Source organism: Lithobates pipiens, unplaced genomic scaffold, assembly GCF_037356315.1.
Source record: "Lithobates pipiens isolate NorthernLeopardFrog02 unplaced genomic scaffold, aLitPip1_a1.2 Scaffold_16, whole genome shotgun sequence".
NCBI classification, from domain to species: domain Eukaryota; kingdom Metazoa; phylum Chordata; class Amphibia; order Anura; family Ranidae; genus Lithobates; species Lithobates pipiens.
Window position 1 is genome coordinate 369,211,584 of NW_027507748.1, and position 16,387 is coordinate 369,227,970.

Consider the following 16,387-nt stretch of genomic DNA (forward strand, 5'->3'; position numbering starts at 1 on the left):
GCGTCCCACCAAGTTGCAGCAGCATGTGTCACCATCAATTGCAACAGCATGCGTCCCACCAAATTGCAGCAGCATGAACCCCACCAAGTTGCAGCAACATGTGTCACAATCAATTGCAGTAGCATGTGTCACATAAAATTGCAGCAGCATGTATGCCACCAAGTTGCAGCAGCATGTGTCAACACCAATTGCAGCAGCATGTGTCACCACCAATTGCAGCAGCATGCATCCCACCAAATTGTAGCAGCATGTGTCACTGCCAAATTGCAGCAGCATGCGTCCCACCAAGTTGAAGCAGCATGTGTCACCTCCAAATTGCAGCAGCATGTGTTACCATCAATTGCAGCAGCATGTGTCCCACCAAATTGCAGCAGCATGTGTCTCACCAAGTTGCAGCAGCATGTGTCACCGCCAAATTGCAGCAGCGTGCATCCCACTAAGTTGCAGCAACATGTGTCCCACCAAGTTGCAGCAGCATGCGTCCCACCGAGTTGTAGCAGCATGTGTCACCGCCAAATTGCAGCAGCATGTGTCCCATTAAATTGCAGCAGCATGCGTCCCACCGAGTTGTAGCAGCATGTGTCACCACCAAGTGCAGCAGGATGCGTCCCACCAAATTGCAGCAGCATGTGTCCCACCAAATTTCAGCAAAATATGTCCCACCAAATTTCAGCAGCATGTGTCCCACCAAGTTGCAGCAGCATGTGTCCCACCAAGTTGCAGCAAAATGTGTCCCACCAAGTTGCAGCAGCATGTGTCCCACCAAGTTGCAGCAGCATGTGTCCCACCAAGTTGCAGCAACATGTGTCCCACCAAGTTGCAGCAGCATGCGTCCCACCAAGTTGTAGCAGCATGTGCCACCACCAATTGCAGCAGCATGCGTCCCACCAAATTGCAGCAGCATGTGTCACTGCCAAATTGCAGCAGCATGCGTCCCACCAAGTTGCAGCAGCATGTGTCACCTCCAAATTGCAGCAGCATGTGTTACCATCAATTGCAGCAGCATGTGTCCCACCAAATTGCAGCAGCATGTGTCCCACCAAGTTGCAGCAGCATGTGTCACCGCCAAATTGCAGCAGTGTGCATCTCACTAAATTGCAGCAGCATGCGTCCCACCGAGTTGTAGCAGCATGTGTCACCACCAAGTGCAGCAGGATGCGTCCCACCAAATTGCAGCAGCATGTGTCCCACCAAATTTCAGCAGCATGTGTCACCACCAATTGCAGCAGCATGCATCCCACCAAATTGTAGCAGCATGTGTCACTGCCAAATTGCAGCAGCATGCGTCCCACCAAGTTGAAGCAGCATGTGTCACCTCCAAATTGCAGCAGCATGTGTTACCATCAATTGCAGCAGCATGTGTCCCACCAAATTGCAGCAACATGTGTCCCACCAAGTTGCAGCAGCATGTGTCCCACCAAGTTGCAGCAGCATGTGTCCCACCAAGTTGCAGAAACATGTGTCCCACCAAGTTGCAGCAGCATGCGTCCCACCGAATTGTAGCAGCATGTGTCACCACCAATTGCAGCAACATGCGTCCCACCAAATTGCAGCAGCATGTGTCACTGCCAAATTGCAGCAGCATGCGTCCCACCAAGTTGCAGCAGCATGTGTCACCTCCAAATTGCAGCAGCATGTGTTACCATCAATTGCAGCAGCATGTGTCCCACCAAATTGCAGCAGCATGTGTTCCACCAAGTTGCAGCAGCATGTGTTACCACCAATTGCAGCAGCATGTGTCACCACAAATTACAGCAGCATGTGTCACCATCAATTGCAGCAACATGTGTCCCACCAAATTGCAGCAGCATGCGTCCCACTAAGTTGCAGGAGCATGTGTCACCACCAATTGCAGCAGCATGTGTCACCACCAATTGCAGAAGCATGTGTCACCGCCAATTGCAGCAGCATGCATCCCACCAAATTGCAGCAGCATGTGTCACTGCCTAATTACAGCAGCATGCGTCCCACCAAGTTGCAGCAGCATGTGTCACCATCAATTGCAACAGCATGCGTCCCACCAAATTGCAGCAGCATGCACCCCACCAAGTTGCAGCAACATGTGTCACAATCAATTGCAGTAGCATGTGTCACATAAAATTGCAGCAGCATGTATGCCACCAAGTTGCAGCAGCATGTGTCAACACCAATTGCAGCAGCATGTGTCACCACCAATTGCAGCAGCATGCATCCCACCAAATTGTAGCAGCATGTGTCACTGCCAAATTGCAGCAGCATGCGTCCCACCAAGTTGAAGCAGCATGTGTCACCTCCAAATTGCAGCAGCATGTGTTACCATCAATTGCAGCAGCATGTGTCCCACCAAATTGCAGCAGCATGTGTCTCACCAAGTTGCAGCAGCATGTGTCACCGCCAAATTGCAGCAGCGTGCATCCCACTAAGTTGCAGCAACATGTGTCCCACCAAGTTGCAGCAGCATGCGTCCCACCGAGTTGTAGCAGCATGTGTCACCGCCAAATTGCAGCAGCATGCGTCCCATTAAATTGCAGCAGCATGCGTCCCACCGAGTTGTAGCAGCATGTGTCACCACCAAGTGCAGCAGGATGCGTCCCACCAAATTGCAGCAGCATGTGTCCCACCAAATTTCAGCAAAATATGTCCCACCAAATTTCAGCAGCATGTGTCCCACCAAGTTGCAGCAGCATGTGTCCCACCAAGTTGCAGCAACATGTGTCCCACCAAGTTGCAGCAGCATGTGTCCCACCAAGTTGCAGCAGCATGTGTCCCACCAAGTTGCAGCAACATGTGTCCCACCAAGTTGCAGCAGCATGCGTCCCACCGAGTTGTAGCAGCATGTGCCACCACCAATTGCAGCAGCATGCGTCCCACCAAATTGCAGCAGCATGTGTCACTGCCAAATTGCAGCAGCATGCGTCCCACCAAGTTGCAGCAGCATGTGTCACCTCCAAATTGCAGCAGCATGTGTTACCATCAATTGCAGCAGCATGTGTCCCACCAAATTGCAGCAGCATGTGTCCCACCAAGTTGCAGCAGCATGTGTCACCGCCAAATTGCAGCAGTGTGCATCTCACTAAATTGCAGCAGCATGCGTCCCACCGAGTTGTAGCAGCATGTGTCACCACCAAGTGCAGCAGGATGCGTCCCACCAAATTGCAGCAGCATGTGTCCCACCAAATTTCAGCAGCATGTGTCACACCAAGTTGCAGCAGCATGTGTCCCACCAAGTTGCAGCAGCATGTGTCCCACCAAATTGCAGCAGCATGCGTCCCACCGAGTTGTAGCAGCATGTGTCACCACCAATTGCAGCAGCATGCATCCCACCAAGTTGCAGCAGCATGTGTCCCACCAAATTACAGCACCATGTGTCACCATCAATTGCAGCAGCATGCGTCCCACCAAATTGCAGCAGCATGCACCCCACCAAGTTGCAGCAACATGTGTCCCACCAAGTTGCAGCAGCATGTGTCACCACCAATTGCAACAGCATGCATCCCACCAAATTGTAGCAGCATGTGTCACTGCCAAATTGCAGCAGCATGCATCCCACCAAGTTGTAGCAGCATGTGTCACCTCCAAATTGCAGCAGCATGTGTTGCCATCAATTGCAGCAGCATGTGTCCCACCAAATTGCAGCAGCATGTGTCCCACCAAGTTGCAGCAGCATGTGTCACCGCCAAATTGCAGCAGCATGCGTCCCACTAAATTGCAGCAGCATGTGTCCCACCGAGTTTTAGCAGCATGTGTCACCACCAAGTGCAGCAGGATGCGTCCCACCAAATTGCAGCAGCGTGTGTCCCACCAAATTTCAGCAAAATGTGTCCCACCAAATTTCAGCAGCATGTGTCCCACCAAGTTGCAGCAGCATGTGTCCCACCAAGTTGCAGCAGCATGTGTCCCACCAAGTTGCAGCAACATGTGTCCCACCAAGTTGCAGCAGCATGCGTCCCACCGAGTTGTAGCAGCATGTGTCACCACCAATTGCAGCAGCATGCGTCCCACCAAATTGCAGCAGCATGTGTCACCACCAAATTGCAGCAGCATGTGTCATCATCAATTGCAGCAGCATGCGTCCCACCAAATTGCAGCAGCATGCGTCCCACCAAGTTGCAGCAGCATGCGTTCCACCAAATTGCAGCAGCATGCATCCCACCAAATTGCAGCAGCATGCGTCCCACCAAGTTGCAGCAGCATGCGTCCCACCAAGTTGCAGCAGCATGTGTCCCACCAAGTGGCAGCAGCATGTGTCATCACCAAGTTGCAGCAGCATTTTTCCCACCAAATTGCAGCAGCATGTGTCCCACCAAATTGCAGCAGCATGTGTCCCACCAAGTTGCAGCAGCATGTGTCCCACCAGGTTGCAGCAGCATATGTGTCATGTACCTTAAGGCAGAGCCCGGAGTGCAGGGAGCTGCCTCTTGTAAACCTCAGACTCGGGAGGCCCTGGTAGAGATGACAGGGGCTCGGGAGCACAAAGGAGCACAAGCGCCTCACTGGGTGGCCGGTGTAGAAGGCAGGAGACCATTGATAGTAGGGAGGTGTCCTGTAGTCCAGCAGCAGGATGCAGATGACAGCAGGATGCAGCAGGCGGTACCAACCGGAAGCAACAGACAGCAGGGATGTGCCTTGTAGCCCAGTGGTGGAATGCAGACCGTGGGCAGAATGCAGCAGACAATGGGGAGGAGTCCTGTAGTCCAGCAGCGGGATGCAGGTGGCAGCGGGATACAGCAGACAATGGGAAGGAGTCCTGTAGTCCAGCAGCAGGATGCAGGTGGTAGCAGAACACAGCAGAAGGCACCGGCTGGATACAGCGGAGAACAGGGAGGTGTTCTGTAGTCCAGCAGCGGTAGGCAGGTAACTGGCAGGTTGCAGAGTAGTTAAACAGTCCGTGCCAAACACAGATGAGCAGATCAGGTACCAAAACTAAATCCAAGAGAATAGTCAGGTTCAGAAGCCAAGGTCATGGGCAGGCAGCAAGCAGAGAAGTCAGGAACAGGCCAATTCAATACGGATCAAGTAGATTCGGATACAGGGTAGCAGAATACAAAGGAATGCTGTTGATCGGGCAGCAAGACAGCAAGGCAAAGATCCCCTTTAAATAGTGCCATTGGCGCCAATTGCCGTCAAGACAGCTGCGCACACACTCCCGCGTATACGCGCACGCACACACCGACTATCGAGCCATTGGTTTCCCTGCGCACAGGTATTCTTCCGACCCTCACACAACTCTGACGTTTGTGGGAAAGGTTTTCCTGACATTATGTCACCACCAAGTTGCAGCAGCATGTGTCCCACCAAGTTGCAGCAGCATGTGTCCCACAAAGTTGCAGCAGCATGTGTCCCATCAAGTTGCAGCAGTATGTGTCACCACCAAGTTGCAGCAGTATGTGTCACCACCAAGTTGCAGCAGCATGTGTCCCACCAAATTGCAGCAGCATGTGTCCCACCAAGTTGCAGCATCATGTGTCCCACCAAGTTGGAGCAGCATGTGTTTCACCAAGTTGCAGCATCATGTGTCCCACCAAGTTGCAGCAGCATGTGTCCCACCAAGTTGCAGCAGCCTCACATCAAACCCCCCCCCCTTACTTACCTTGCAGTGTGTTGTCCTCTCCAGCGGTGTAGAGGTCCGTCCTCTCATACTTCCGGTTTCCTCTCTCCTGGGCGCAATTGGAGAGAGAAAACAGGAAGTGACATCAACACAGATGTCAATCAAACTGTAATATATACTACGAACGGGCGGAAGCTACTCGGCGCTTCAGAAAGCGGCGCAAGGCGGGCTAAATGCCCGTGAATGAAGCACTACGTCTGCAATCTCGTGATTGCATAGAGGTGGCTCTTCCCATAGGTGCACTGTGTCTGGCGTCAGACTGTGTCCGGCGTCAGAACACAGTACACTTTTTTTTTTTAAAGGGCCAGCTTTAAAAAAAATGTTTTTTTGACTGCCTGGCCACTCCTGTCTTTATTTCTGATGTTTACGAAACCACAATTTAAAGTTTTACAGATCTGAAATGGTTATCTACTTGTTATAAAATGGTATTGTCATAATGTCTATAATGTGTGCATATAAAGTCCCTGCCTGTAATTGTGCTAGGGGGTTCTCAGTCTTATATATGCTCTCTTTGCTCTTATTTTTTATGCCTTTCATGCTCCCCTCTTACTTTTTATTAGCGTTGAAATCCTTAGGCCACCTCCATTAAACCACTAACCCAGACTTTAGGGCAGCCTTTCTCATCTTTTTCAACAGAGGAATCCTTGAATATCTTTCTGGTCTCGGTGAACTCATAAAAAAAATTACTATATCTACAACTTATGTGTGATGGTCAATGGGAATAATACTCCTCATATTTGTGGTCATTGGGAAGAATTCCCCCCTATTAATAGCTAAAAAGATCAGTGGTGTCAGTGGGAACTTATCAGAGTGTCAGAAATTGCTCATTGTTCAAGGAACCCCTAGCAACCTCTGGAGGAACCCTGGTTGAGAAACCCTGCTCTAGAGTTTATGCAAACAGTGTAAAGAAGTGCACAGCAGCCTGGAGCGTTTAATGAATCATATGGAACAATGCATTTCTCGTACACACAAGCACTTGAGAATGCTGGCTGAAGCAAATCTTTAAAATGTGTCCTGTTCTCTTGCATTAGCCTTTATTTGGGAGTGCTGAAGTACATAGTGATTGTGCTCATCGGATGGTTCCATGAACCTTTTAAACTCTTGTGGGAAGGAGTGCTACATTTTCTTCAAACAGAGACCAAAGCTCCCATTTTCATAAACTAGTTTATATCAGTTCTTTAGTATATTTCAAGTGTCGTTTCTCACTTCACCAATGCAAGGAACAGGGATCTGCTTTTTGTCTAAATAGGAGAATTCAATTAGGTAATTCAATTTTTTCCTCTATCAGGCCTACTACCCTTTTCCGCCTTCCACCAATGACTATAATAGATGTTGGTGCTCTTACAACTAATTAAATGATAGATGGAATATACTGCAATGTACAGTTGTATACCATCAGCAGTGACATAAAAATAACTTTAGTTTAACCTCGCAGTAACTGTTTCAAATATGACAAACAAACAGTCATTAAATATAGTATAGACATAGGTATGTCCCTTTCGCTGCTTGCAAGCAGATATAACTGCTACAAAACCTATATAGTCAGAATAATAGATATGCTAATTTTGCTCTATTTTTTGTAGGTGACCCTGTTAAACTCTCAGCAGAAATGACACATTTTGTCAATCATACCGTTCATCTAGTTGAAAATAAAATGGATTTGATCTTGGCAACTAATAGCTTCAGCAATTGCCAAAGTAATGTTGCCAAAATGATGGTAAGCAAAGTTTATTTTACTTTAATTTATTTACTCTTTTGTAATTGATATGCAACAGTTAATTAGGGATCCTGGCAAACAAATATGTACAGATAATAACAGATCTACACAGTATTTACTTTTACATTTTCAGGACTATTCTGGAATGGATAATGAACTATTAGCTTGGAGCTCATTCTCAAGGAGACGACCAAAATCAGTGGAGATTAAAGATTTATCTTTTGCAATAGACAAGGCAGACAGATTCAAATTAAACAAGTACGAAGGTAATCCATTTTATGTTGCTATTGTAAAACTGGAAATATGAGTGATGAGTTGGTATTATGATAATTTATCCAATTGATTTATTATTCTGAGGAGACTATTAGGAGCTTCAGTCATCTATATCTAAATAGACTAGCAGTAATACACTTTAAAAATTTCCACCATAAATCATTTACCCCCTTGCAACATTGATCCCTGTAATCAAACTACCTACGTTGGAGGAGGATTGAATAACACTTCACATTCATCCACAACACAATTTTTAACTTTTGGCAGAAAACTTAGCAATTCATTTCTGCAACAGAAAAATATATATTTACTTCATGATATTCTACTCAAGTATTCCAAAAGTCACAATTTAATTTATGAGCAGAATTAAAGTGCTACTAAACCCAGGACCCTGCATTCACTATATATGGTCTCCCACAGTACACATAACTTGGAAATGCAATTATTTTAGTAAATATAAACTGCTAAATACCCTTTCTCATCAGCAGTTTATAGCAGTCTCGTGAATTTTATCAGTATCTGGTTAAAGCTTGTAGGAGGAGATTTTATTCTCCTTTGACGGTCTCATGAGGCTGCAGGACCCCTGACCCTCTGTGTGGACAGTGCTGATTATCACATGCACTCTTCCAAAAAAAAACAAAAAAACTCTCTAGCAATACACACCAAACTGCGCACGCGCAGCCTGTCTCCAAGGCTCTGTTCTATCAGGAGATTGTTTGGGGACTATGGAAGAAGGGGAGAAACAGAAGACAGGATCAAGCGACCTTTTTACACAATGCAGAGGATTAACTCCTTAGGTTCCACAGTGAGTATAACAAGCATGCTTAATGCATATACAGATTGATTTTACTGATGTGCATTTAGTTACACTTTAAGTATGTTTTTATTAACATTGTAACATTTTGGATTTAATTCAAAACCTCAGTCAGTCACGTGTCCTAACTGGAGATATTCACCTCATCCCCTGCATAGTTACTGGAATTCCTATGCAACACAAAACAACACTCATGTTCAAATGTCGAACCAGGCAAGGGGTTTTAATATTATTTCTAATAAACCTTTTCTTAATCTTGGGTGTGTATTTGTACTACTTCTGTGTTGTGGGGAGTAGGTACAGAATACAGGGGAACCCCTTTACCAGTTTACTGGGTAGATGGTTACAATTTACCTCATTCTCCAGTAACACATAAATCTCGCCATCACATTACTTGCGTATTGTTTTGGGTGCCATGTTACTTTTTATTCTTCCCTAGTTTCTAGCAAGAAATATAGACACCTGCATACATTAGCAAAACAAGTCATATGTTGAAAAAACTCTGTTGGCTCCTGTATAACATGCACAACCATAGTAGCTATAGGTCCCAGAGAAATGTAATTAGTATCAAATACCTGCAACATTTCATCATCTTTTTTTGCTAAAAAAAATTTAAAAAAATTAGGCTCTTCCTTCTTTCCTCAGATTACATAAATAAACCACTAGGTTGCTATGACAAAATGTTGAAAAAACACATTACATAAACACCTTTTTTCAATGTCAGTCTTCCCGATTTCTGCAGCCTGTGTAATATGGGAAAATTAGAAGTATGAAGATGTATAAAATTAGTAACTCCTGGTGACAAATCTGACCCAGTTTTAGTATATATCCTTTCAAATCTAATCTGTAAATCCTTACTCTTAGCAGCCAAGCATTAGCATGTCACCAAGTTCTTTTTAGTTGATCTAAAAAAAGGCTCTCGAGCTGAGCACAATATTACAGATGACATTGGATGTTATTGTGGACACGCTTACGTAAGACAATTGATGTCACTAGAAGATAAAGCACATTGAGAAATAGAAGAACGGTGGAATAATATATTTATTTCTTAGCTCTACTCAGTTACCAGAAAAGTACTAATAAAAACATTTACAGTGCCTTGCAAAAGTATTCACCCCCCCCCCCCCCCCCTGGCTTTTTACCTATTTTGTTACATTACAGCCTTTAGTTCAATATTTTTTTAATCTGAATTATATGTGATGAATCAGAACACAACAGTCTAAGTTGGTGAAGTAAAACTAGAAAAATATATACATAAAACTATTTTTCAGAAATAAAAAACTGATAATTGGCATGTGCGTATGTATTCACCCACTTTGTTATGAAGCCCATAAAAATCTCTGGTGCAACCAATTACTTTCAGAAGTCATATAATTTGTGAAATGATGTTCACCTGTGTGCAATCTAAGTGTCACATGGTCTGTACACACCTTTTTTGAATGTCCCCAGAGGCTGCAACACCTAAGAAAGAGGCACCGCTAACCAAACACTGCCATGAAGACCAAGGAACTCTCCAGGGTTAGGTTATAAATAATTGTATCCAAATCTTTGTTGATCCCTAGGAGCACCATCAAATCTATCATAACCAAATAGAAAGAACATGGCACAACAGCAAACCTGTCAAGAGACAGCTGCACACCAAAACTGATGAACTGGGCAAGGAGGGCATTATTCAGAGAGGCAGCACAGAGACCTAAGGTAACCCTGGAGGACCTTCAGAGTTCCACAGCAGAGATTGGAGTATCTGTACATAGGATGGCAATAAACCGTACGGTCCATAATGTTGGGCTTTATGGCAGAGTGGCCAGAAGAAAGCCATTACTTTCAGCAAATAACAAAATGGCACGTTTTGAGTTTGCGAAAAGGCACGTGGGAGACTCCCAAAATGTATGGCGGAAGGTGCTCTGGTCTGATGAGACTAAAATTTAACTTTTTCGCCATCAAAGAAAACAATATGTCTGGCATAAACTCAACATATCACATCACCCAAAAAACACCATCCGCCTCATGCTTTGGGGATGTTTTTCAGCCGTCGGGACTGGGAAACTGGTCAGAGTTGAGGGAAAGATGGATTGTGCTAAATACAGGGATATTCTTGAGCAAAACCTGTACTACTCTGTGTGTGATTTGAGGCTAGGATGGAGGTTCACCTTCCAGCAAGACAATGACCCCAAACACACTGCTAAATCAACAATTGAGTGGTTTAAGGGGAAACATGTAAATGTGTTGGAATGGCCTAGTCAAAGCCCAGACCTCAATCCATTCGAAAATCTGTGGTCAGACTTAAGAATTGCTGTTCACAAGCGCAAACTATCCAACTTGAAGGAACTGGAGCAGTTTTACAAGGAGGAATGGGAAAAAATCCCAGTAGTAAGATGTGGCAAGCTCATAGAGACTTATCCAATGCAAGCTGTGATAGCCGTAAAAGGAGAAATTATAAAGTATCAACTTCAGGAGGGGTTAATAGTTATGCACATTGACTTTTATTTTGTCCTATTTGTTATTTGCTTCACAATAAAAAAGAATCATCTTCCAAGGTCAGGGCATGTTCTGTAAATTAAATGATGCAAATCCTCAAACAATGCTTGCTTCCTATGTACGACATTGGCTATCCATCTAACCACGTTTTCTCTGATACTCATCTGGCTCCTGACCCAGGCTTCCTTCTAACTATGCACTAGTCTCAGCACTATCAGAGTCCTGCAACCCCGCATGGGCTCCACCTGTCTGCTGATTCCATGCCGGCACCCCAGCTGTACTCAGGAACCTCCGGCACACAGTCCAGTAGGCGACCCGTGCTACTTTGAGCCTGACCTCTCCTGTTTTAACCCTCGGGGGGTCTAGAACATAGCTGCAAAAAAAGACCTCTCTCTCAATTGGCCTCCAGCACAAGGTATGTGATAGTAGCAGCCAGCCAAGATGTCTGAGGCCGAGAGAGGTTCTTTTGCATTGGAGGCCATATTTCAGCAGATGATCTTACACAAGCAGTCCAGAGCTTACAAGATGGCTACTTTCAACTGGAAGGATTCCTTCACCCCCTCACTGCCTCCATGACTCTTGCGGATCCTAACCAAGCTACTAGCTCCACTGTCTCTGCTCCAAAGGCCAGTCTTCCTGCTACAGCCGAACTGTGGTATTACCTCCTCCATAGCCCAGAGTCCTCACTACTGAGCGCTTTTCAGGTGACAGATGGAAATTCAGGGTCTTCAAAAATGCCTGTGAACTTTACTTTTCTCTGCAACCAAGGACTTTTTCTCTTGCAACCATCAAGGTGGTAATCATCATCTTACTTTTGTCAGATGAACCACAGTCCTGGGCTCATAACCTCCTTGAGCAAAAGAACTGGATTCAGTTGCCACCTTCTTTGAAGCTATGGCTACCCTATATGATGATCCACAGTGGACTTTCACCATCTGCTCATGCTCTAGTACAATGCACACAACCTGTGGAGGATTATATTTGGGAGTTTCGCAGGTGGTCAGCTGATACCTGGTGGAATGATGCTGCCCCAAAATACCAGTTCCGGCAAGGCTTATCCGAGACTCTCAAGGACAAGTTGGCTAGAATTTAGGCTCCCTCATCACTAGAGAATCTCATCCAAGTCTCTATCCAACAAGACCAATGGCTGCGGGAGTGACGGTCCGAAATCATCTTCTCATTTTCCTTCTGTCACCAACACTGTGGCGTTCCCACGCCTGTCAAACCTTCAGTATGTCTCTCTGTTCAACATACATCGAAACCCTATCATGCTGTCCCTTCAGCCTACCTTGATTTTCTTGATGTATTTAACCACTTCCCACCCAGCCAATGCACATATACGGCCGGGTGGGAGCCGTCTACTCCTGATAGGACGTTCAGGAACGTCCATCAGGAGGAGCGGGATCGCGCGCACGCGTGCCCGCGCAGCGGCGCGATCCCGATGCGCCCGTGTCACCGGGACACGGCGCATCTCAGATCGGCAGGAGGGCTCTGTGATTGGCCCTCCTGATCACATGACGGCCGTGTCCAATCACGGCCGTCATGTGATGTAAACAAACAGCCGGTTGCTAGGCAATCGACTCCTCCTCTCCTCACACAGAAGTCATCGCTGAGGAGAGGAGAGCAGATTGCTGCAGCCGGCTGATGATCAGTGAGTATGAGCTGTTTTTTACAGCTTTTTACTCACTGATCTTCAGTCTAGTGTAAACACACAACACACCACACAGTGTAAACACAGTCCCCACATATGTCCCCATAACACACATGTCCCCAAAACATACATGTCCCCAAAAAATAAAAACACATGTCCCTAATAATAAAAACATGTCCCCCACATATGTCCCACTAAAATCACTTGTCCCAATGATTATGTGCACACATATGTACGTGATCACCTGCACACATATGTACATGATCATTTGCGTACATATGTCCGTGATCACACAAACCAATTATTATACACTTAACGGAATTTTTTTTACCAAAAACATGTAGCAGAATACATTTTGGCTTAAATTTATGACAAAATTTGATTTTATTGGATTTCTTATAAAATAGAAAAAATAAAATATTGTTTTTTTTTCCAAATTTCCGCTTTTTTGCGCCTATATCGCAAAAAATAAAAAACGGAGTCGTGAATAAATACCACCAAAATAAATCTCTATTTGTGCGAACAAAATTATAAAAATTTCATTTGGGTACAGTGTAGCATGACCGCGCAATTGTTACTGAAAGCGCTACAGCGATGAAAGCTGAAAATTGGGCTGGGAAGGAAGGGGGCGAAAGTGCCCTGTATTGTAGTGGTTAACAAGAAGGGGGCCGATGCCCTGCCCCCGCATCGAGCCTATGATTGCCCGATTTAGTTGCTACCTGTAGCATAAGTAGCCTTCGGGTAATCTTTCCTTTATCCAAGCTGGAGCTGATGGCCCTCTGAAAATATATAGAAAATCCATCCCTCTTTTTCACCTGCTGGAGCCGGCATCTTCTTGGTCAAGAATAAGGATCATTCTCTCAGACCATACATTGATTATAGGGACCGTAATAAAATTACCATCAAGAACAGATACCCACTTCCTTTCATTCCTGAGTTATTCCAAAGGTTCCGAACAGCTTGGGTTTCCACAAAGTTGGACTTTTTGGGGGGCCTACAAACTGGTTTGTATTAGTGAAGGTGACGAGTGGAAGACCACCTTCCAAACACGCTTTGGTTACTTCGAGTACCTAGTGATGCCCTTTGGACTATGTAACAGGTGACAAGAAGGTTCCCATGTAGCAAACAACAATTGGAAATTATAGTGCTATTTGTACTACTAGATACTAAAAGATATGGCAAAACACCAGAGTAAAATGTAATAATGGAATAAAGTGTTTGTTCACCAATGCCAGAAGTCTGCCAAGCAAAATAGATAAGTTGAAAGCTCTGGTGCACGAGGAGAGCTATGATGTAATCGTTATTGCTGAATCTTGGCTTCATTTATCACATGACTGGGCTATTAATATTCCTGGCTATGCACTTTTTCAGAGAGACAGGGTAAAAAGGAAAGCTGGCAGGGTCTGTCTCTATGTGAGAAGTGATCTCAAAGCGAGTGTGAATGAGGAACTATTTGATAGAGACTGTGGTGTGGCTGAAGCATTATGGGTAGAACTGCATATAGATGGAGTTAATCATTGGAGTTTGTTATAGATCACCCATTATTAATGAGGAGGTGGAGACTCACCTCCTTGCAAAGATGGAAAGGGCTACAAGGGCTGGGACGGTGATAATAATAGGGGATTTTAACCACTTAGATGCCGGGCCTAGTTTTCAGACTCAGTGTTTACAAGTTAAAATCGTTTTTTGTTTCGCTAGAAAATTACTTAGAACCCCCAAACATTATATATTTTTTTTTCAGAAACCCTAGATAATAGAATGGCAGTCGTTGTAACACTGTATTTGCGCAGCAGTCTTTTTTTTTTTTTTTAAATATACATTTTGACTTAAAAAATAAGGCAACAATAAAGTTAGCCCAACTTTTTAAATAATATTGTGAAAGATAATGTTACACCAAGTAAATTGATACCCAACATGTCATTCTTCAAAATTGTGCCTGCTCGTGGAATGGTGACAAACTTTTACCCTTAAAAATCTCCATAGGCGACGTTTAAAAATCTCTACAGGTTGCCAGTTTTCAGTTACAGAGGAGGTCTAGGGCTAGAATTATTGCGCTTACTCAAACAATCTCGGTGATACCTTACACGTATGGTTTAACCACTTGACCACTGGGCACTTAAACACCCTTAATAACCAGACCAATTTTCAGCTTTCGGTGCTCTCACATTTTGAATGACAATTACTCAGTCATGCAACACTGTACCCACATTAAATTGTTTTCCTTTTTTTTACACAAATAGAGCTTTCTTTTGGTGGTATTTAATCATCGCTGGGTTTTTTATTTTTTGTGCTATAAAAGAAAAAAGACCGAAAATTCTGTAAAAAAATGAATTTTTCTTTGTTTCTGTTATAAAATTTTGCAGATTAGTATTTTTTCTTCATAAATTATGGCCAAAATTTATACTGCTACATATCTTTGGTAAAAATAAATACAAATTGGTGGATATTATTTGGTCTTTGTGAAAGTTATAGAGTTCACAAGCTATGGTGCCAATATCTGAAAATTTATCACACCTGAAGTACTGACGGCCTATCTCATTTCTTGAGACCCTAACATGCCAGAAAAGTACAAATACCCCCTAAATGACCCCTTTTTGGAAAGAAGACATTCCAAGGTATTTAGTAAGAGGCATGGTGAGTTTTTTGAAGTTGTCATTTTTTCCTACAATTCTTTGCAATATCAAGATTTTTTTTCCTTTTTTTTTTTTCACGAAATTGTCATATTATCAGTTTATTTCTCACACACAGCAAATGCATACCACAAATTACACCCCAAAACACATTCTGCTATTACTCCCGAGTACAGTGATACCACATGTGTGAGACTTTTACACAGCGTGGCCACATACAGAGGCCCAACATGCAGGGAGCACCATCAGGCGTTCTGGAGCACCCAGGCCAATTCTGACATTTCTCTCCTACATGTAAAAATCATCATTTATTTGCTAGAAAATTACATAGAACCCCAAAACAATGTTGCCCAATGTTTTTGCATAATGTGAAAGATGAAGTTACGCTGAGTAAATATATACCTAACATATCACCGTTCAAAATTGCACACGCTCGTGGAATGGCGCCAAACATCGCTACTTAAAAATACCCATAGGCAACACCTTACATTTTTTTACTGGTTACATGTTTTGAGTTACAGAGGAGGTCTAGGGCCAGAATTATTGCTCTCGCTCTAACGTTCGCAGAGATACCTTACATGTGTGGTTTGAACACCATTTTCATATGTGGATAGGACTTACGTATGCATTTGCTTCTGCATGCGAGCACATGGGGACAGGGGCGCTTTAACATTTTATTTATTTTTTTAACACAAAGTTGTCCATTTATACAATATTTCTAACACATAGCATGTACATACCAAAAATGACACCCCAAAATAGATTCTCCTACTCCTCCTGAGTACGGCGATAACACGTGTGTGAAACTTCCACAGCCTGGCCACATACAGAGGCCGATCATGGCTGAGCATGGCTAGGTATCACAGAGTATTGCAGGGTATCACCGAGTATGGCTGAGCATGGCCGAGTATGGCTGGGTATTGCAGAGTATCACCGGGTATGGCTGGGTATTACCGACTATGGCTGGGTATTGCAGGGTATCACTGAGTATGGCTGGGTATTGCAGAGTATCACCAGGTATGGCTGTGTATTACTGATTATGGCTGGGTATTGCAGGGTATCACCGAGTATGGCTGAGTATTGCAGAGTATGGCTGGGTATTGCAGGGTATCACCAAGTATGGCTGGGTATGCCACACCACAGCTCACCTCATTGGGCCAGTAACCAATGATAGATCTAGGGCCCCTAAAGACCAGGTTACTTAAGCTAACATATGACCCTAAGAGGGCTGCCTCAG

General features: G+C 44.4%; 1 protein-coding gene across 1 annotated transcript in view; it reads left to right on the plus strand.

Annotated features, from left to right (window-relative positions):
* The window catches only part of LOC143984157 (uncharacterized), a 148,485-nt gene that overhangs the window by 87,898 nt on the left and 44,200 nt on the right, over positions 1 to 16,387 (plus strand). The window contains exons 5-6 of the mRNA XM_077484463.1: positions 7,171 to 7,304; positions 7,438 to 7,570. Of these exons, the coding sequence (XP_077340589.1) occupies positions 7,171 to 7,304; positions 7,438 to 7,570 (267 nt within the window). The remainder of the gene's footprint in view (positions 1 to 7,170; positions 7,305 to 7,437; positions 7,571 to 16,387) is intronic.